General features: G+C 35.2%; 4 protein-coding genes across 11 annotated transcripts in view; 3 read left to right on the top strand and 1 right to left on the bottom strand.

Annotated features, from left to right (window-relative positions):
• LOC109409670 (unconventional prefoldin RPB5 interactor-like protein) overlaps positions 1-21,855 on the bottom strand; it is a 155,451-nt gene that overhangs the window by 75,267 nt on the left and 58,329 nt on the right. The gene's annotated exons all lie outside the window — the stretch shown is intronic.
• On the top strand, positions 798-8,481 carry LOC109401727 (adenylyl cyclase X E). Of its 2 annotated transcripts, none has more exons than XM_062854619.1 (16): positions 798-1,085; positions 1,156-1,296; positions 1,352-1,514; positions 1,576-1,937; positions 2,005-2,120; positions 2,186-2,212; positions 2,490-2,921; positions 2,983-3,133; positions 6,039-6,113; positions 6,176-6,300; positions 6,361-6,621; positions 6,685-6,946; positions 7,000-7,095; positions 7,150-7,418; positions 7,486-7,580; positions 7,643-8,481. In XM_062854619.1, exons 1-16 carry the CDS (start codon positions 957-959, stop codon positions 8,473-8,475), a joined length of 3,537 nt encoding a protein of 1,178 aa, XP_062710603.1. In that variant the 5' UTR covers positions 798-956; the 3' UTR covers positions 8,476-8,481. The 2 variants fall into 2 exon arrangements, with proteins under 2 accessions (XP_062710603.1, XP_019529866.2); XM_019674321.3 differs by having other exon boundaries at positions 2,177-2,212.
• On the top strand, positions 8,493-9,781 carry LOC109409663 (leucine-rich repeat-containing protein 59). The gene is made up of 4 exons (XM_019683135.3): positions 8,493-8,819; positions 8,880-8,939; positions 9,001-9,297; positions 9,355-9,781. The coding sequence occupies exons 1-4, from the start codon at positions 8,697-8,699 to the stop codon at positions 9,742-9,744; spliced, it is 870 nt and encodes a 289-aa protein (XP_019538680.2). The 5' UTR covers positions 8,493-8,696; the 3' UTR covers positions 9,745-9,781.
• The window catches only part of LOC109417297 (proton-coupled amino acid transporter-like protein pathetic), a 28,603-nt gene continuing 19,231 nt past the window's right edge, over positions 12,484-21,855 (top strand). The window contains exon 1 of one of the 6 annotated variants that reach the window (XM_029870137.2): positions 12,484-12,764. Coding sequence is in view for 2 of the 6 variants with exons in the window: in XM_029870136.2 (XP_029725996.1) it covers positions 14,315-14,397 (83 nt within the window). In the remaining 4 variants the exon portion in view is untranslated. Of the gene's footprint in view, positions 12,765-13,623; positions 13,838-13,937; positions 14,398-19,053; positions 19,330-19,441; positions 19,462-21,855 lie in introns of those variants that run through there. The other 5 variants (XM_029870140.2, XM_029870136.2, XM_029870139.2 and 2 more) reach the window with 5 other exon arrangements.

Genomic DNA, 21,855 nt, shown 5'->3' with positions numbered 1-21,855 from the left:
ATTTTTATGGTGTCGGGACCAAAAGGGTACCCAATATAATCAATTTGGTGTAACACATCAAAAAATCAGAGATGTATGTTTTTTTTAATAAAAAAAACAGTCTAATTATTTTTCACCCATATTCAAACCCACCAAGTTCCACGACAATCGGAGATGCACTACATCGCTTTTATATGGAATGGCTGAATGTATATGATACCATCAGATTGCATTCTTTACGTTGTTGTAACCTTCTTCTTTTTTTTTATAGCTCTACGTCCCCTCTGGGACTTGGCCTGCCACGCTTCAACTTAGTGTTCTTCGAGTACTTCCACAGTTATTGATTAAAGGGCTGTCTTTTCCTGCCATTGCATGAATTTGTGATATTGTGAGGTAAGGACAATGATACACTATGCCTAAAGAGACGAGAAATTTTCCACCGTCTCCGGATTGGCGATTCATAGCCTTAACCACTAGGCTAACTGGAGACCCCTTGTTGTAACCTCTGAAGACGATTGGATTCCCGCCAAAAAAATCATATACCACATAATAAACAAAGTTTATTCCTAATTGCTACATTAATTTCGCAAGCTACATTATCGATAATTGCATTAAAGCGTTATTGAAATTCTAAACCGCGATACACAATCTAACTTAGTTGGAATCTGGCAACAGAATAAAAAGAAGATGTAGACTTATGCGCGAAATTATGACAAACGGTGATCAATTTTATCACTATGATAGGTAAACAAGTATCGTCGTTATCAATATAATGTTTTAAGTGGCCATTGTACGACACCATGAGAGCTTATCATTTCTTCCCAACGATTAGTTGTTGTTAGACTCGACTGGAGTTTACTGTTCATTCAGTTTCATTTTGAGCAGGTTGACTGTATCTGTTTATATTATTTTAGGTTATGATGTAAATTTAATTGGAATGTTGTTACATTTGAAGACTTTGAACAATATTTGTGATCATGACCGATGACAAGGATGCGGTAGATCAGAAAATTTACAGTAGTGAATCAGGTAAAGAAATTGAGCAAAGCCAAGAAGCAGAAGCGGATTACTATGCTTTGAAAAAATGGGAGCTTGGATTTTTAAGGGTTCGTATAGAAGTACATACCAAAGTATAAAACAATTGGATAGAACTGACTTTCGTCTTTTCTGGAGCAGCGAGAATGTGTTAATCTGGGATTGGAAGTGTTCTACAATAAGTACATGGCAAGAGTACAGCGGAGCTATCTGTCGATATTTGTTGTACTCCAAACTTTTATCAGTATAGCTCATGTAGTTGTGATAGTAACCGGAGATCAAGTAAGAGACACGTAATAAAGTTTTTGGAAATTCCACTAATTATTTTCTCTTATAGCACCCCACTGCTGCCATACATCCTGATTTAATCTGCTATACTTTTGGAAGCTTGATAGTCTGGATTTCTTTGTTTGCAGCGTTTAAAGAAAGACTGATAAAAGCGCATCCATGGGTGCCATACGTAACATCATGCGCTGCAATTTTTACGCTTATCGTAACCGGTATGAATTTTCCAATTAATTACAAATCTTGTTGCGTTTTCATGCATGTTGTTATTTCCAGATATTATGATACCACTCTACCATGCAGTCGTTTCCTTCATGAATCCACCACTAAGGCCATCATATGCCAGTCATACAATATTCGCAATTTACATTTTCCTACCACTAAGCGAAAACTATCATGTTATGATACTGGGTGGCGCTACCACCATATGCTATTTGATAATAATGGCATTGATTTCTTATCGTCTGGAATCTGATGTGATCATCAAAGTGGCAACAGAGTTAATTTATTTTTTATGTCTTAATCTATTTGGACTGTATTTTCGCTTAATCAACGAAGTTGCTATCAGACGCACTTTTTTGGACCGCAGGGAATTGGTTGAAGGAAATCTCCTGTTGAAATTTGCAAGAAATCAAGAGGTTGGTTCAGGAGTTCAGGATTTTTTCCTTTATTTTGTCCTACTGTATGTATGTAATAAATTTACAGAAAGAATTACTGTTAAGTATTTTACCGGAGCATACCGCAGAATTAATGGAGAAAGACATACGAGTGATGATTGAAAAAATGCGCAGCAGGCATCATAACAACATCAACCCGCATAAGTAGATGTTTTCAGTTTGAGCAAATATACTCTTAATGATTAACTTCAACATTTTAGTTTTTTCAGAACTGGAACACAGTGGCGATCTATAAAGTAATTATTTATTCTTCTACAAACACATCATCATAGTTAGGGGATTCACTAAACAGCGTAAACTGATTAAACTGATTTAACGTCGTAATCATCAAGGCAATCTTGGAATATTTCTTTCACAATTCCAAGAAACATTATAATCAGGTAATCATGGTTTACGCAGTTATTTAATCTGTTTAGTGAATACCCCTAGTCTTTTTTTTTACTTGGATGTCAAACGAATATATAAAAATCTGGGTTATAGACAATCTTTATTCAGTAATTTAAAATATTTCAGCAAACTCTACGTACAAAAACACACAAACGTTACAATTCTTTACGCTGACGTGGTCAACTACACATTTATCACCACGCAGTTACCGGTGAAATCTCTGGTTGATGTACTTCACGAACTGTTTGTCAAATTCGATGAGGCTGCCAAGGAATTCAATGTGCTGAGAATAAAATTCTTAGGCGACTGCTATTATTGCGTTTCTGGAGTCCCTATCAAGAACAAGCATCATGCGAAAAGCTGCGTTGATTTAGGACTACGAATGATTAAAGATATTCGTGATGTGCGAATGTCCAGAGATCTTAATATAGACATGCGAATCGGAATTCATTCAGGCAGTATTATTTCTGGAGTGATAGGAGCGTGTAAATGGCAATATGACATTTGGTCCAGAGATGTTATTATTGCAAATAAAATGGAATCCACTGGTGAAGCTGGGTAGTTGAATCAATATAAAAAATGTCTTTCGGATGATAACACGACCTTCTCATGCTTTTAGAAAGGTGCATGTTACGATGCAGACTTTGGAACTACTGGATGGAGAGTACATATATGAGGATGGCACAGATAAGGCTAAAGCGGATCCAGTGTTAATAAAGCACAATATTCAAACGTACCTAATAGTTCCACAGTTCAGTGATGATAGCAATGTAAGTATAAACTACACGGTGTTCAATAAGTTCGGATACACAGTAAAATTGAATTTATTTCCCATCTGTAATTCAGTTTTGCAAAGTGAATGTATTAATTGAAAGCTCACATAATACTGATCAAATACAGTATATGTTTTGAAATAAACTGTCCTTTATCCTTTCGTAATAATTGCAAAAGTGTCTCAAGTTCCTTTTGGCCGGCACGCACGTCTGTCATTGGTATTTCGTCTAGCTTTTATTGAGTAATGGTGTTAAGTTGAATCAAATTAGGTTGTTGTCCTCAGCATTAGTGGTAGCAACTATGGCCATATGAAATAATCTATAAGATTCAGATTGGGTGAAATACGGACTCATTTTATTTTGATCTTTAAATTGCTAAAATTGCCGCTGTACCTGGTTTAATGATTTTTGTTTTGCCAAAAAGCAAGGCTGCGTTATATCTCAGTTTAATCCATAGTTATCTTTTCCAAAACTTGATTATATCCCTATTGTGGCAAAATTGAACCAAAATTGGCTTTATATAATGTTTTTATGCCTTTTTCATAGATTTATGCTCATTTTGACTAAACTTGCAAATTTATCACCATATCATCACTGAAATAGCAGTGTAAAGGTTTTGTCTATTAATTTAGTTATTTTAATATAGTATAGTGAGATGTAAACTCAAAAGTCAACGTTTTAGACTTCTGTAGCTTGAGCAACTTATCGAAAATTATTCCAGCGTGCCGGAGCTAACAAACTTTAGATACATCTAAGGCTTTTAAAAAAAAGGAAAAAAAAACTTTATTCAAAACCATATGCTATATTTGATCAGTGTTATATGACCTTTCAATAAATACATTTACTTTGAAAATCTGAATTACAGATATGAAATTAATTAAAGTTATATGGTGTATCCGAACTTATTGAACACCCTGTAGTATATGTAACATCAACAAACATTAATGCTGCACTATCGATAACACAATAGGGTAAGTGTACCAATTATGGCTATAGTACCAAACATTCGCCATAGTTGATTTTCACCATTTAACGATGTAAATCAACAAGAAAAAATTTGTGAACAACAGATAACGTTCACAAAATATGGTTGCACTCATTTAAATTCCACATTTTGCTCAAATCATGGTAGAAATAAATCATTTTCCTTAAAATTTCGGCTTCCTTGCACCCTATTTCGCCATAGTGTACCAATTATGGCTAATCCCATAAGGAATGCATGCAAATAGTGTGAAAAGGAACCGAAGTTAACAAATGTAGCCATAAATGGAACAGGGTTCCTATTACACAAGTTTACAAAATAAAACGAAAGTCGTGAACTTCTGTCAACGACCAAAATTTTTGAAGCACAATTTAGTGCTGATTTCGAAACCGACCTTCAAAAAATTTTAAGTAGAACAGTTTTTGAGTTTTAGCTCAATATCGAGTTTTACAACTTTTCAAAATATGTAATTTACTAAAATTCAAATATATTGCGTTTTGTTCAACCAATTTTAAATCTTTTTTCATCAATTGAAAGCTGAATACAATACCATTCGACCATCTGAATACAGGTTTTGCGTCAGATTGATGAAATTCAAGATATTGGTGAGCTTTAGGGACGATCTTCTTAAATTTTATCAAAATTCCCAAAAATTTTTGAAGAAATGTATTTTTTCCAATAAGAAAAAACCAACTTAAAAATTATTTCTCGACGTTTAGTTGATATATCATATGTAGGCGAGTTACAGTAAAAATTTCAGCTCAATCGAAGCATTGATTACGGAGAATGAGATGTTTGAAGTGAGCGACTTTGCTTAAAAATAGAACAAAAATCGATTTCAAATCATCAACCTTGTATGGAAAGTCGAAAAAAAATCCGCTCTACTGTAATTTTTTTCTTTCGCGTTTTCGAACTCAGGGCATGATTCTACACCAAAAATGATCATCAGCTTACCGAGTTCAAAAATGCTGTAAACTAGTGTTATTGGCACACGCTTTAATAAATACTGAAAGTAGTTTTGGCTCCGTTTCTATATTTCTCCTGTAAAGTATGCCAGCTCAGCTATCTTTTAACATATTGGTGACATTCGTTGATCCTCTCGTTATTTTTATATAAATAGCTTCCCTTAGGTAGTGCCATAATTGGTACACGCACCCTATTTGAGTCATTATAGTGCAACGATTTTTTAGAGTTTTGGTCGAAGTTTTCAAAAGGTGTATATTTTAGCATAGTGATTATCGCTCAAAAGGCATTTTTTTCATCTTTAAATATGTCTTGGAGTTTCCAAGTTGTTATCAGAAAGCTCATTTGAATTTGAAAGAAATTCATCAAGTTTCCTGTATTCTAAGATTTTCTGATAGAATCATAGTTATAATGGAGGAATCAAATTATTTTTCAAATTCCTTATGCCTTTGCTTGTTTTGTTTTTCACAAATATCTAATTCAAAGCTAGGGACAAGACAGATCTAACGGGAGGAAATCTGTGTTCGAAGTGTTGTTCAGAATTCCTCAACGTTCCTCAGAATTTCTCCCATTTATAGCCAAAGTATGATCTGACACCAATGTCAAACTGCAAAGTGTTGCGTGTGCTGATTGATTTGTCTTTCGACAAATTTTGTCGATCATCGATAAAAAGAGTAACTCAGTATTTCTCAGAGTTACTCTCGTTTGCACAGTGTCTTGCCCCTAGATTCAAATTTAATATTCAAGATGACATTTTCCGTCTATAGAGTGAACAGGTTTAAATTTGTCAATCTACATGACATATTTAGTGAGAACGAAAAATAACGGAATCAATCGGTGGCATAATCGTTTCTGTAATTTGCGTACATAGGGTTACTATTGACACTTTGAATCTAGCTTCAGTTAATTTTTCATATTCATAAAAGAAATTACGTATATTTCATTTTACTATTTCAGTACTACGCACTGTCTGATTCCGCTACAAGTAGTCGACTATCTGTCGGAGTAAAAAGGAAAACTATACAGATAAAGGTAACGTAAATGACATAATTTATATTTTCAATACTATAATTTGTTTTCCATGCCATATGAAGAAAGAAAGAAGCCAAGTGACGCGTAATTTCATGCAAAATTCAATGGAACAATTTCGTGAAATTATGAAGCAAACTAACGTTGAAATGGCGAAAGAATTAGATCGAATGCCAATAGGAAAATTTCAGTATGTAAAACACGTTTAAACTTAGAAAGTGTGATATGCTAAATTTATTTGTTTTTTTAGATTCAATAAAATATTTTCGACGAGCCGTGACACTATTCAGCAACACACATCAGTCTCGCAATATTATTCGAATGGTTATACAAACAATGATACGATCAGTGATAGTCGCTTGGATAACTTATCGACGTTTTTCATGTGTTTCGAAAATAAACGTTGGGAATGGTTATTCATGAAAGAACCGGATCTCATGCTTAAGTATAGTGTGCTTATGAGCTTTATAGTATTCGTATGTATTTTTCTAATACAGGTGCTCGACAAGGCGTACGTATGAACTTTATATTAATTGTGTACCACATTCGAAAACATGCTTTTATTATTTTTCAGGTCCGGATTCTACTTTTGGCTAATTATGACACTGTCCGGACTGATATTGTTCTGCTTCATACCGATAACGTGGTTCAAAAAATTATGGGACATTTATACACCATATTCATCTGAAGATTTATTGCGGATCCGGAAACCTAGTAACATACTTCTTCGAAAGTTCTATGACTTTTCGAATAGTGTCATGCGGAGCTTCACGTTTCGGACACTTATCTATCTCGTTACGATAGGCATACTTGTTACATGTTCATTGGCATATTTGGTAAAAGCATGACCATTTGAAAAAAAAATGTATCTAAACAGTTTAGTTTTTAGGTTGAATGCAATTATGAAACCATCGAAAAGGAACAAGACAATGAGACTGTACATAAGGAATCGCTCTTTGTGAAGGACTTCTGTTCCAACTCATGGGTATGATTTGAATCTATGTGAAATATAATACAATTCATTTTTTTTCTGTTGCAGTCTGTTAGTCAATGCCTTACTCTAGCCATTGGAATGGCATTTTTGTTTCTGCGAATCCATTATCTATTAAAAGCAGCATGTGGATTGACAATACTGCTCTTCTACTCATGGGCTATATTCGATGAGCTGCATTATATCTATGAACACAGTGCCAGTATGAACCCAGGAATGAATCCCAAAGTTGCTCATTTATTGCTGGTTGTCTTCACCGTAATTGTATTTCAATGGATAGATCGTCAATCAGAATACATTGCGAGAGTTGATTATAAGTATGCAAGCGAATAGTCATTTCAATTGTGTGGTGTAATCTTTATCTAAATTCACTGTACATTTCAGTTGGAAAAGACAGCTTTTAAAACAAAAAGAAGAAGCCGAAGTTACCAAACAGACGAACAAAATCTTAGTAGAAAACATATTACCTACACATGTTGGTAAGTTTCATACTATGTCAATATATTCGGCGATCAAACGTTATTTTATTATAAAATTCCAGCTGAAATATACATTAATCGCCAATTGAAGAACGAATTTTACAACGAGGAATACAAAAACGTGGCGGTAATGTTTGCAACAATCACAAATATGGATATAAATACGGACATCTCCGTAGAAAACGAAAAGAGCGTACTTAAAGTATTGAACGAAATTATTTGTGATTTTGACGAAAAATTACAATATTTCGACGGTTACCTTAAAGTAGAAAAGATAAAAGTAGCAGGATGGACATACATGGCAGCGTGCGGTTTGGATCCCGGCCGATGTGATTCGTCATCCTCACTTGGACCGTACCGCTCGGTTTCTGGTATCACGAGAACCTCATTGATGACTAACGGACGGCGAAGTTTGAATCCCAGAACATCGGATATATCGCCGCAGCTTCTACGTAGAAACAATTCTAGCACAAGACATAGTAATAATGTAACAATCGTAATGACCGAATTCGCATTAGAGTTGATGAAAGTTTTACGAGACTTCAGCATAGAAAATTTTAAACAAACGAATCCTGGGTTGTTAAGAGTAGGTATATCAAATGGAAAAGTGATGGCGGGAGTAGTCGGTTCAAGTAAACCCTTATACGATATATGGGGCAATGCTGTTAACATGGCTTCTCGAATGGATTCCACGGGTATTCCAGGAAAAATTCAAGTAACTAAGGAAAGTGCTGAAATTATTCAAAGTTATGGATATCAATGTGAATATAGAGGGGAAATATTTGTGAAAGGAAGAGGTAAAATTCCAACATATTTTGTTAATGTAAATGATAACTTTGAACTAGTTAAATCCCCATCTGCTGCATCTACTGATGAGGTTTCAACAAAACTATGATATAGCTGGTAGCAACAATTGACAAATCTCTCCTAATTGCGCATGTGTTTATGTGTGAGTATTTTAACTGACTCGAAGCCTTGATGCTACCTTTCTTCTTCAACCCTCATGCAAAATGACAAACGAAAAACAATCTACACGTCACGAGTACCGGCAACTAGGTTGAATCGAGCAATATTGCAATAATTAACATTTTTGTCAAAAAAATAGTAGAGCCAAAAATGTCTAAACGAGTAGCAGCAAAACAAGATGATGGAGAAAAAATTAATGTACGAGAAAGGCTGACCGAGAACGTATTAGATTTGAGTCTAATGAATATTTCGGTGGTTCCAGTCAACGATATTGTAAGTTTCATTTATTTTTTGATTTAGTCTATGAGATTGATTACAACCGGCTTTTTACAGAAACCCCTGAAGCGTGCAACGGTTTTGGATTTATCAAACAATGTAATAACAACGATAAACGTACGTATATTTTTGGGATATTATAATATTGAACACTGCTTAAGTTCAAACATCTTTACAGAGTGACTTTACAACACTTGTTCAGTTAACAAAGTTGGATTTGAGTAATAACAAAATTAGACTGATAGCGGATGACTTCGGAAACTTGATCAATCTGCGACATTTGGACCTTTATAATAATCAGATCGAGCGGCTTCCATTGAGCTTCGGCCGACTGAAAAAACTGAAGTACTTGGATCTAAAAAATAATCGTCTAAATCCAGTGTTTTCCAAGATAATAGGGACTTGTACGGATCAGAAGGATTGCATGGAAGCGGCCAGGAAAGCTGTTTCATTTATGGTTGATATAGAACAACAGGTAATTCATTTTATGACTTTGAGCAGCGATATTTCTTACTGGAATTTTCGTTTCTAGGTGCTTGAGGAACGTCGAAAAGAAAAGGAACAGAAGGAATTGGAAGCCCAAAAAAGTCTGCAGGAGAAAAGTTTACAGGAATCTAAACAATCGGAGAAGCCAAATGTGGAGAAGAAAAAGAAAAATAAAAACAAGAAGCCCAAACAGCAACATACACACATAACGGAAAATGAAGAGGATAACCGGGTTTCTAATGAAACAATCACCAGTAAAGCGAAACAAATGGTTGAGATTAACAGCAAACCAAGCAATGGAATGTTTGGATGTATGCTGAAACTGATTGTTGGCGTTGTAATATTGTTTTTCGTTTGTTATATGCTGAATCCTGACTTGATTGGTGATATTTTTGGTCAAAACTCTTCTGAAATACTGGAAGAATATATTAAGTAAATTGGACTCAATAAAACAAAGACATGTATCATACAAATTCCTCGCGATTTTTATTCTCGGTAAACATTACTATCAATAACTTCACCAATACATAAGAGATGGAAGGAGTAGCTAAAAATCCCTTTTTTTTATTATTTTCCCTTAAGATCGGAAGAAGTAAAAACGGATAAAAAACAAAAAATCGAGATTTTCTTGTGTTGGAGATCGTTGTTAGACTAGGCCAACAAGGACGATTTTTTAAACATCGCTTTTTAGGTTCTCTTGAGCGTTCAAAACAGCTGTGCTAAATTTCAGTGAAATTGATTGCGTCCCCGAATTTCGCATCGCGATTAAAATTTGTACGGGATTTAGTATGAGAAAAGGTACTTTTTTTTTGCATTTTCCTCATAAGCTGAAAGTTGATAAAATTTGTCTAAATCCATGTAATTAATAATTGATCATAGTCACTTACATGTTAAATGTAGACACCATTGGACGATCTGCACGATATAACTTTTGTCACAAGTGTCTTACCGCTAAGTGTTTTGATACTATTTAAACATTATACCGGATATAAAGTTTAAGAAAAGACCCTTGCAAAAAGAAAGGTTTTCCATACTAAATCTCATACAAACTTGTATCGCAATGCGGAATAAAGGGGCGCAACCAATATGGATTGAAAAAAACTTCGTTCCGGGTTGATGCAAATTTAAATATTTCCATGCAACGTTTATATATGTTTGGGATCTTGATTTCCTTTAAAATATAAGATTTTTTAGCTTTTCAAGTATAATGTACAAAAGAAGGAGAGAAGATTACGTACTCATAATGTAAGGTGAATAATGCATAAGATTTTTCAAGCATGTGTGTACATAATTACTGAATGACCGTTTCACACCAAATGGCTATTAATTCGCGGCACTTGAAAATAACTAAGCGAAAGAGAAACATCAATATAATCCTATTATAAAATATTTCATGCGCATCCAGACAATCATTCACACATTTCGACGTATGCAAGATGTACGTATGTATTTAATGTTACAAATTGATTCTAACAAGAAATTCAAACTTCAAATTTACGCCGTACGTGTTGCCTTGACGACACAAACGAGGTATGTGCATGGTAGACTGTGAGATTAGCGCAATCCATCGGCTTAGATACGAGGACATAATAGCTTAATTCGTCGTAAAAATAATAAGTTGATTAAGTTGTTAGAAGAATGTTGTTCATTTTATAATCGAAAAAAAAACTTTTCTTTGTTGTTGTCCATATTTATTCCCATACTCCACCCTTAATTAAATATAAAATCGTTTCGTCTTTGTAGATTTGATAGAATATACCTGTTTCATACACATATTACTCAAAAACCAATATTATAACTACCAACAGGGACAGCATTTTATTGTGTGATTGGATTTAGCTAGTTCTGTATAACAACCCGAGCAGGAGAAAATAGCTGAAGAATAACTAACTCAGGTATGGAAAACCGAATACCTACAACCTGAATGAGGTATTAAGTAGCCCTGCATAAGAGGTAAAATACCTAAAATAATAACTGGTGTATATTCTGTGCATAACGCGTGAATAATGACATCAGGTATGGCAATACCTAAATAATAACCGGAGATTTATCCATACAAACTGCGATTTTTCCATAATTGGATAATGCCTCAAGCAGTCCTCAACACCAAACAAATAACTCGTTGAGGTATTCTATCAATACCTACAAAATACCAAAATAAGTTATTTTCAATACCTGGATAACCGATCAATACCTTGTCTTGGTATGATACCTAACTTTGGTATGCTCCAGTTATGTGGCAGTTATTCATTCCTGCTCGGGAAACGGTGCTTTTCAACTTGTAGTGCACCTGGTACATTATGTGACCATGCCGATATTGTGCAAAATTATCTCAAGTATTTGACATTTCACATCTAGTTAATGTAGGAAATTGGTACAATGTAGTACAAAATAACTAATAACCACCAAAATATCAGATCATATGTGATGATAGTGATATAGAGTGCGGGGCAATATCAAGTCATTGCTTGATATTGTCGTCTTGATATTGATAGTCTGCAAGTAACAGTGATGGTAATGCAATATTAGTAGTCGGCTGACAGGAGTGACCACTCTATTCTATGTAAAGTATTTTTCATTAAATGATCACCAGAATATTTTTTTTTCTTGAATCCCGAACTTTTTGTTGCTAACCCATAGTGAAAAAATGTGCTTACGATTACACAAATACATTAATATATTATAGACCGGCGTGGTAGTATAGAGAGAAAATCATAGAAAGGTGAAGGCATCACCTCTCTGGTATATCTCAGCGATTTGTCGAACGAAACAGTTCACAACAGCACAAGAGAATCTTATTATTAGGAGAAAATCCACTATAATAACAAAATCTCTTCTACGTGCCTGGAAAATCAAACATTGAATAAGGCTCAAACGATTTTATTCGAAGGAAACCCCAAATCATTGCAACATGTTTTATTCACCATCCTATTAAGATTTTATTAGTGCCTTCATCCGCATGCGTAAATATCATACATTTTCCTTCTGGGTCATTAAAAAATTACGTCACATCTTAAAGGTAGGGGAATTGCGGCATGTGGCAAACCATTCAAAAGCTCTAAAGCCTCCACATAAAAAGTTTGAGAATGGTAATTTTTGCGTGACGTAATTTGTGTACCGCCCCTTCTCTCTATTACTACGAAGCGAAATAGCGGCAATTCTAGGCAAAAGGTGCGAGAACATCAGTCAGTTTTACTTTTACTCTTGCGTCAGACGGTCGCTGCCCTGTGTGGTTGGAAGGGGAACCTTAAAGTCTACATCGTGAGTCAATTCCCCGGCCACTAATTGGGTTAGCTTATTGCAAAAGGAAAAGGAATTGCTTCCTCCTGTTGTCGTTAAAGCCAGTGTCCAAATCCCGTTCTAATCTCGCTATCATATTGCATATCAAAATTGCGATTCGTGAAATCCTTTAACCAATTACGTCAGCCAGGCCGAAGAACAGAAATACCTGTATATGTGAGTATTTTCAAGGTTTCCATTTTAATGCGACTATGTGAGATGTGATAAGAGTTGCGGAGTTTGGTTTCGGAAATCGTTCCGTGAAATTATATAAAAAGTCTCGCTAATGTCGATATACGTCCCGGTAGTGCAGTCGCTAAGCGGCACATCATTATTCTTGATGCAAACGGCCACGTGTTTCTTTGCATGAGAGAACTATCCATTGATTTGTAAGCGTAGTGAAAAGTACAGACGAGCCTTCTATAACACGGTGTCATCCACTTTACGCCCAAAGTAACATCTCGGTTTTCGTTAACTAGTGGGCCATTTGGACAGCGATTGCAAGTTAGGAACATTTCCGCTATAGCTCAATCATTTGACAAACGAAATGGTATGAATTACTGAACTAGAATTCAGTCTGTATCTAAATCCATATAAACACTGACTTACAACCCCAAATTCAACTCGCTTTTCAAGTGGTCGTTTCTGTGTCATGCGTTGATACTAGGTCTCAGATTCTAATACTCCAGTTCAGTATTTCTTTCACTGAGTTCAGTATTTTCCATCTTTTCATTTAGCTCTCATCTGCAAACTTAACTCGGTACAATCGGTAATCGATATTTACCGTTAATCAGTAAAGATATCTACGGTTCATCAGTACAGAATCATTTACTGAATTTTAGCAAAAGAGACATCCGAGCGTACCGAGTAAAAACTTCTGTTGAGAACTATGGAAAAGAATACCGAGTTAATATCTTAGTGTGGTAACAGTAAAAAATGCAGTTTGTTCATGAAACACGGCAGGAAAATGACGGTGGCCGTAGAGTGGGTTGCAGCGCCTTATAGGAGAATCGCCTGTATTTACATATACCAATACACACAAGAAACGCCGAAAAAGTGCCACAAGTTTGCAGATCGCATATCCTACCGTTGCAGTGGCAGATTTCCAACTTTCCTTTTCATCACCCATTTTCATGGTGTAGTATCGCAAAACATATTTCTTTATTTCTGGTGCATAAACTGCAATGAAGTGACTTTAGAACCAGACGATATTTGAAACTGATCCAGTCAGCATATTCCATATGATGCCGGTGAGTTGAACTGTATGGCGCGGTGATGAACTTTTCGCTCGTGCATATCTTTGAGTGAATGTGTAATGATGCAATAGCCCTTCCGAATTACCCTACCCAAATACTACAGTGCAACATGTTTTACACATATTATTTCCTTTATCAATGAGAATTTCGACCGGAAGCTGGTACACCTTTGTGCGTTTTACTACCGAAGAAGTAAATATATCTTTCGCAGTATTTCGAACATGTGAAAAACAAATGTGTAAGGTTCTGTTCGCAACGATGAAGATAAGGCTTTGAAATGTTATTTATAGTTTTCTGAACTAATACAAAAAAACTGCCAGTGCACTTTGAAGGCCGACAGATACAACATAAATGAAAACCTAGGTAGAATGTGCGTTCCAAATAAATCACTACGTACGTTCTGTTATTTTAAGAAATTAAGAAACAACATCAAGAACGGTGCGTGCATCTTTCACACAAAATCATTAAGTGATGCATGGTAGTGCCGCACACAAACAAAGATGCAGTCTCATGCTGAATGGCGAAAATTTAAATATTGAAACAGGTTTAACCAGGTGGATGCTACATGAGATTAAAAGTCATCATTGTTGTCATATTTTTTATATTTATCTTTTGGTTAGAAGCAAGATCAATGATGAAATATGAAAGTGCTGAACGATTTACATCATCTTCGTTCGGTAACGAGTAACAAAAGATTCTCTAGATTTGTGCACGAGAAAATTTTACCTGTGCACTCCTTGTCCTTGCATTTAGAATATGCTTCTCAATTTTAAATCGAAGCTTATAATTTAAAAAAACAATACTTCTCAATAATTTCATTGCGCTATAAAATGTCATATTGATAGATCTCTCCATGACCTAATATAGGCAGCGAAAAAAAAAACAAGTAAACATTTCATTTCATTCTACATGACGACATGATGCTCTGGTCAACTTTTCAGCAAACACGTTTCTAACAGTTGTTTTACTGAACCACTTTGAAATCGGTTACCGAAACTACTGAATTCGTACTGCTGTTCTAACCTCGTCAAAAAGTTGTATCGAACAGGCAAATATATAGGGTATTGGTTCCCTTATTAAGCATGTGGCTCCCATTTTCATCCCACGAAAAACAAAGGATTGAAGCGCTGTTTGTTTTGTTTCTTATTTTTGTATTTTTTGTTAGAAGTGAGCACCCATGAAAGCAAAAAGAACGGAGTCAATCGGTGCCGTAATCGCTTGTTTTCGAATAGGATGAAAATGGGAGCATGAGATTACTGATGGCACACATACCCTATCTCTCACTGAATCCATGAAATAACAACTATAAAAAAAAATCTCACTGTTTTGGCGTGAAAGGAGTAGGGTACCAGCATAGATAGGGTGTATGGACTTAAAATTGGGCCAACTCATGGCATCGTGGCATCATGCAGACTGCAATAAAGTTTGTCCATCAAAATTGATAACAAGTGATATTCTCACACAAACTTTTTTATATAGTTAATTTCATTAGGGGCCATCCATTAAGTACGTCTCACGGTCCTATGGGGGGGGGGGGATGGTTTTTGTGATACTGTGGTGACAAGCAATAGGAAAAACCCGTACGAAAAAAGGGGTGAGAAGTGCGGAATCTCAATAAAAGTGCGATATTGCATCAAATCGTTCCGGTGTCTTCTCCGCACTTATTCAGCATAAGCTAATGAATTGATGAAACGATCTGACGGAAAATTGCACTTTTATTCGAGATTCCGCACTTCATCGTCGCACTTTTAACTACGCAGTGCGCAATATATATCCCTTTCGTGACGAACCAGCACAATCGTGCTGTTTTTCGGCATTGGTTTTACACATTTTTTTCAATTGTTTTTTCCTCAAAATATGTGATGTAAATAATTTTTATGATCGAGTTATTAGTCTACCTTGTATTTCTGAGCCTCAGCTTTGATTGGAATTGTTTATAAAAAAACGCCACGATAAGTTAAACAAAAAGTAAACAATCACCCTAGAAGTTGAAAAAATTTTATCTGTCGTATTTTTATAAATATTTGTTTAATCCAGGTATGCAGAGATAAAAATCGATAGAAAAAGAGTAGTTCTGCAAAACGGCGAAGAAAAAGTGGTGCTTTGTTGAAAAGCACAAGATTTCTGGGTGGTCAAAGTGGGACCAGCACAATTGTGCTGCTCCGTCCCCAAGGCGGTCCAAGTTCCATAGGTAATTGCCTATTCTTACGCGTTTTACGGTATAGAAGATTGATTTTAATTATTAAATCACTACAAAGTGTTAGTTTGTAAAAACTTAGACGTATAATTTCAACTCAAGGAACACGATATCAGCTTGTACGAGTTTTTTAAGGAACTTTGAATACTTGGGTGAAAAACATTACTCTATATTATCGAAATCATGAATTAGATTGGAACAGGCATTTGCTGTTCTTATTATCTTCTTTTTATTCACTTCTATGATTTGAATACCCTGTCAAGCTGATCTCGTGTTCCTAGAATTCAAATTATACGTCAAAATTTCTGTAAACTAACACTTTGCAGTGATTTAATAATTACAATAAATCTTCTGTGCCAAAAACGCCTAAAAGTAGGCAATTTTTAGCAATTACTTAGAGGGCATCGACCGGCTTGAGGACGGACCAGCACAATTGTGCTGGTCCTAATTTGACCCCAAAAAGTGCATAGGTGGATAAAGTAGCCGAAGTAAAGAAAGTTTTATTCTAGAGGACGTTAAGTTTATAAGAGAAAATTTGAGATAATCATTCTTTTATGGTCCGTCACGAAAGGGATATAACCGCAGGAACTCGCGCTCAGTATCATACGGGCGTATCTGCAATAATATAAGATATTGACGTTTCTTGGCCTTGCTGTTTACAAAATTTCTGTAAAGAGAAGGATTTCTGTAGGAAAAAGAGAGAATTTCATACAATGCCCCATGATCGATTTCTCTGCATCGATTTTCTCTTTGGATTAAAGTGTAGAATTAGCATAAGTTAAAATACACAGAAATAAAAAAAAAAATCTCTTTGGTTGATAATTTAGCCGGGAAATCATTTTCGATTGTTTTGAGATTCTGGCTGCTTGGCCTAGACCCAGATTACCGAAACATCCGAATATTGAACATTTCCCCAAAATAATCCGCAGGTAAAATCGATAAAGAAAAATAATAAGCGCTAGAAATCTTCATGACGAATTTTCAAAACGACATTGGGTCTTGTGCCATTTGGACAGGTGTACCAATATTGGGCACTTGGCGCTATAACTAAGTCAATTTCATACCAGTTGATCTGAATTTTTCTATAGGGTTAGATACTGTACGCATCTCATCGTGTACCAAAAATTAAGTTTTTATCTAAAAAATTGACTTAGTTATAGCGGCAAGTGCCCAAAATAGGTACACCTACCCAAATGGTACAAGACCCTATTATTTGATTCAGCGATAGATATACAGCGTGTTAGGTTCGTGAGTGCAAACTTCTTATAGGGCAATAGAGGACCATAAATGGTGAAAAAAATCTGTTCTACGCATACGGTCAAATCTCAACCGTTACGTAGTCATTGAACTTTCCATGTTTTTGATTATTATTGCCTTAATTGGCTATAACTTTAAAATGGTCAAACTTATCGCAGATTTTTACCCTTATTCGAAAGATTATTGAATTTGAATGGCATGTTCGAATCGATTGGTTTAGTTAAATGACTAAGTTTTCTAGAGCAAAATAGCTCAAAATAGTGTGTTTCAATTTGTTTTTGTCAATTATCTTTGAAACATGCGTAACAAATAAAAATTTTTTCTTTGGCAAAATTGTGGCCCCTGTTCCACACTACAATTCGTTCTTTGATACCAAACTTCTAGCTCTTATCGTTTTCTTGCAATTTCGATTTAAATGTGCGGCACAGTGCGCAAAAAAGTCCTAACCTTTACAGTTGCAAATTTATGATCTAAAATGAGATGTTTAAATCGAAATTGCAAGAAAACGATAAGAGATAAAAGTTTGATGTCAAAGAACGAATTGTAGAGTGGAACGGGGGCCACAACTTTGCCTAAGAAAGAATTTCAAATTATTACGCATTTTTCAAAGATAATTTACAAAAACAAATTAAAACACACTACTTTTGAGCTATTTGCTCTTGAAAACCTAGTTATTTAACTAAACCAATCGATTCAAAAATGCCATTTGATATAAAATTCAATAATCTTTCGAATAAAGGTAAAAAAACTGCGATAAGTTTGACCATTTTCAAGTTATAGCCAGTTAAGGCAATAAGAGTCAAAAACATGGGAAGTTCAATAATTACGTAACGGTTGAGATTTGACCATATGCGTAGAACATTTTTTTCACCATTTATGGTCCTCTATCACCCTTTAAAAAGATTGCACTCAGAAACCTAACACCCTGTATAAACAGTTTAATGACATTCAGGCATAACCAAGCAAACTATTTTTGAATAATGTTCAATTGGTTGGTTAAATCACAAACCAACAGACGTCTCACTTGGAACAAATTGCGATAAAAATCATCGTCACGAAAACATAATCGCCCAATGCTAACCAGGCTGTGTTACGCAAATCACTCAGTAGGTGGCAGTATTGAGCAAACGTCAAACAGGAGCAAAAACGATGCGAGCGCCGTGACCGAGCGATTTGCGAACTACTAAATATTTGAACTAACCGTTAAAAAGGGTAACGATGAGAAGTGAGTAGAGTGGGACGTCTGTTTGTCTGTGGTAAAATGATTCCCGGAAATGTAGGGAAAATTACTTAAATTTATATTTATTAGTGAAAAGTCGCAAACATGTTTCAAATAGCAAAATCACCGCCTAATGTTAACAGGTTTATCTGAAATTTGGATCTAGGGTTTATGGTTATTGAATGGAGTGAGAAATGTGCTCATCAAATGATTTGACAGTAGCTATTTGGAGCCACCCTAACGAGTTTGGTATAGAGAATTTCAGTTGATCGTTAACATGGGGTTTCAGTGTTTCCAGATTTCAATTGATTTTCCCTGTGTTTCTTAGCTTCATCACATTGAAAAAATAACTGCCAATATCAAAAGTCTGATGATTTTTGTGATTTGTCACTACTTTCGTCATAACATGTGACGATTGATCAGCAATGATGTCATTGTTGCTAATCACTACAGTGCCAAATCATTCTGTGTATTGATAACTTTAACTTGACCGCGATGTCGTTAACAGCGATGGAATGGAACGACAATATTTGTACAGCACCTATAATAGATTACAAACCACAGAGCCTGTACTCAGTGTTGTGCATCGAGCGTTAGAGTTCGCACCGTTTTAAAATTCACTGGTGATTCTAGCAATTATAATGGTTCGTCTAAGAACCAAGTGCCATTATTAGTATCGTATTTCAGCTGACCAAGCATTGCAAGTGTGAGTGTGTGTTTTTTTTTTTTGCTGGAATACAGTGTTTTCCGTTGGACTATAAGGTTTCATCAGAGCTGCTGAACAAATCAATTGCGCTAGTACACTACGGTGTGGTAAGATAGTCGTTTCAGGCTAAGTGAACATTTCAATAAACTGCGTGCAATATAATGAGCATCCTCAGTGAAATGATAAAATATTTATCTGCATGACTGTAAATCGTATAACGTGGCTTATGCAAATATGGAGTTACGTATGAGTTGTGTGTAAGAAATGGACATTTGCATTGTGCTTGGTTTAAAAGAATGGTTGAGAGCGCTGCCGTTGCAAATTTTAACTGCCGTGAGCTGCATTACATCCGTGTTCGAAACAACACGTGTCGAGGAAAGCGTCGTTTTTGACAGCAATTTAAAGTTCACATAAATAATTTCCATTATCAGTTTGAAGCTTGTACCTCGGAGTAGAATTGATAACAATAATAGTAGAGCAGAGCAAAACAGATAAGATGTATTCGATTATACAGTTTGCTGCCTGCGGTGAAAACCATTTCCGTGTACAACAGTGGTCGTGTGTATTGAGCAAAATTGCGATTTATTTTGTGACAAAAAATGACCCTAGACATCCTCTCACACTTCGGGATGCTTGATTGACATGCTCAATACAGTTTTGGCGACTGAAAATAGAGAGCCGTGACTTCTTGTAAAGTAGAAAATATGATGCGCTTGCATATGTCCAAGTAGCGATGATAAAATTCACTTAAAAATATAAACAAAAAATAAAATAAAAATACCAATCTTACAGTTTACATTCAAATTAGACATTTTGCAGAGATTTTGATTCAGCCAAATAGATGTCAATGATGACAAAATATCGCCACTGTAGAAGAATCAGAATACAATCACTGACGGAAATATGAAACCTCCATTATTTTTTTTTCTATTGCCATAAACTGCCTCAACTAATTATTAACATTAAATTTGAACAATTTGTCATTAAAATTATCGTCATCATCAAATATTCTAAGGCAACTTTCGTTCAAAACTAATGTTTTTGCTATGCAAATATATTCACTGTATTTCACATGAAGAATGGAATACAATGAATACATTTATAGTTGTTTTAACGTACAGCGAGAAAACTGCTTTTGAATTAAAAAAAATGATGGATGCTTGACCATTGAAAACATTGAAGCCGATACGGGACGTTATTGCAATCGTCAATCATTGAATGGACTGAAATGGATTGGATTGATCATCATGAGTATGATTACGTACAATGAACAATCGACTAAATTTTCAGCTTCATCAGTCCACTGGGAGCTGAAATTTGCATCTGCATATTACAAAAATAGTACTTTCTGTTGTATCACCCTAAGAAATGTGTCTACTCAAAGCTTAACAACAAATTCCTAGGCAACTTATAAAAAAATGGATTCTGCAATGTTGTTGTCACAAGTGGATGTAAATGTTTCTTGCTCAAAACTATTTTTAAGCATGCATATTTTAAACTGTAAGCATAGTGTTAGGCGTTGTAATTATAAGACAGTGGGGCTCACCTTGCATTTTGCATATTTCGCTTTCGATTGAGCGATTTTTTAATTTTTATAGATTTGGTCAAATGTTGAGAAAAAATGCGTCAAACGCTGAGTACACAAAGTTCAAGAGATCTTGAATAAATCTAACTCGAGTATATTCGGCCCAACTAAGAGTGCTCAACCTGCGGCTCGCGGTCCAAATGTATCTTCTTAAATCTGCAAGGAAGGGCCCTCGAGCAAGATAGAATGCTTGAAATGAATTAGCTATTGCCCATTCCAAATTGAACTGTCTTCGAACGTTCAAAATGCTTGTTGAAATGAGATGTGTTTATAAGTGTGAAACTTCAAAAGACAATATGAACTTCTTGTAATAATTTGTGTTTCAATCCGTAGCCTACAGAGCTCACTAAAAAAAACAAACCGGTTTCATAGACGCAAAAATCAATGTTTTTCAATGAAACTCAGAGGTTCATTCTTGATTGTAGTTTTAATTATGGAACCTAACAAATTAAAGCCACGTGGACAGTTTTATTCCGGTGGACGTCTCGGTCAAAATGGCAAAAGCTTCTTTTTACCAAGGCCACATTAAAATGATTTCATTTGAAAAGTGGTTAGTTTCATATATGTATTGTTGTATCTCGCTTTCGGGGGATGAGAAATATATAACCAGCGTAGAACTTTTGGAAGGCCTCCAAAATATTTCCAAGCTTGAGTTATATTCTCTATGCGTTTGAAAAAGGTTTAAAGGTACGCTAGGTGTAATGTTTTCACCCTAAGCATCCACCAGAGCTTCAGAATGCAAATATACAGATATTCAAAGTTCTTTAAAATAACCCTGAAGTTAAAAACTTCATGATCTACTCATAGGCTCTTAAGTGGTTAGTATTTATTCTACTACTGATCTCCGGCGTATGTTGAGATTTGTAGAGTCCTCAAAACATGAAAAAATCGTAGTCAAACTATTTTCTCAGAATATGCTTTTTTTATTTCTATGCTTTTTTATTCTTTTATTCACGAATAAAAGTGAATTTAAACTTAGGCTTATTCTTCACACACAGAATATGCCTTGAAATAGTTTTAAAATTTCAAATGTTATTCTTTTTTTCTT

This window comes from Aedes albopictus, chromosome 2 (assembly GCF_035046485.1).
Source record: "Aedes albopictus strain Foshan chromosome 2, AalbF5, whole genome shotgun sequence".
In the NCBI taxonomy this organism is placed as follows: domain Eukaryota; kingdom Metazoa; phylum Arthropoda; class Insecta; order Diptera; family Culicidae; genus Aedes; species Aedes albopictus.
Note: the sequence above shows the minus strand (reverse complement) of the source record. Positions and strands in the feature narration are given on the sequence as shown.

What these genes read in the sequence shown, in the direction of transcription:
- LOC109401727 (XM_019674321.3), top strand. Translation starts at nt 957, where the DNA reads ATGACCGATGACAAGGATGCGGTAGATCAGAAAATTTACAGTAGTGAA. An exon ending in TGATAGTAACCGGAGATCAA is followed by an intron (nt 1,297 to 1,351) that starts GTAAGAGACACG and finishes TTTCTCTTATAG; the next exon opens with CACCCCACTGCTGCCATACA. An exon ending in CATATTACCTACACATGTTG is followed by an intron (nt 7,581 to 7,642) that starts GTAAGTTTCATA and finishes ATAAAATTCCAG; the next exon opens with CTGAAATATACATTAATCGC.
- LOC109409663 (XM_019683135.3), top strand. Translation starts at nt 8,697, where the DNA reads ATGTCTAAACGAGTAGCAGCAAAACAAGATGATGGAGAAAAAATTAAT. An exon ending in TGGTTCCAGTCAACGATATT is followed by an intron (nt 8,820 to 8,879) that starts GTAAGTTTCATT and finishes GGCTTTTTACAG; the next exon opens with AAACCCCTGAAGCGTGCAAC. An exon ending in TGGTTGATATAGAACAACAG is followed by an intron (nt 9,298 to 9,354) that starts GTAATTCATTTT and finishes TTTCGTTTCTAG; the next exon opens with GTGCTTGAGGAACGTCGAAA.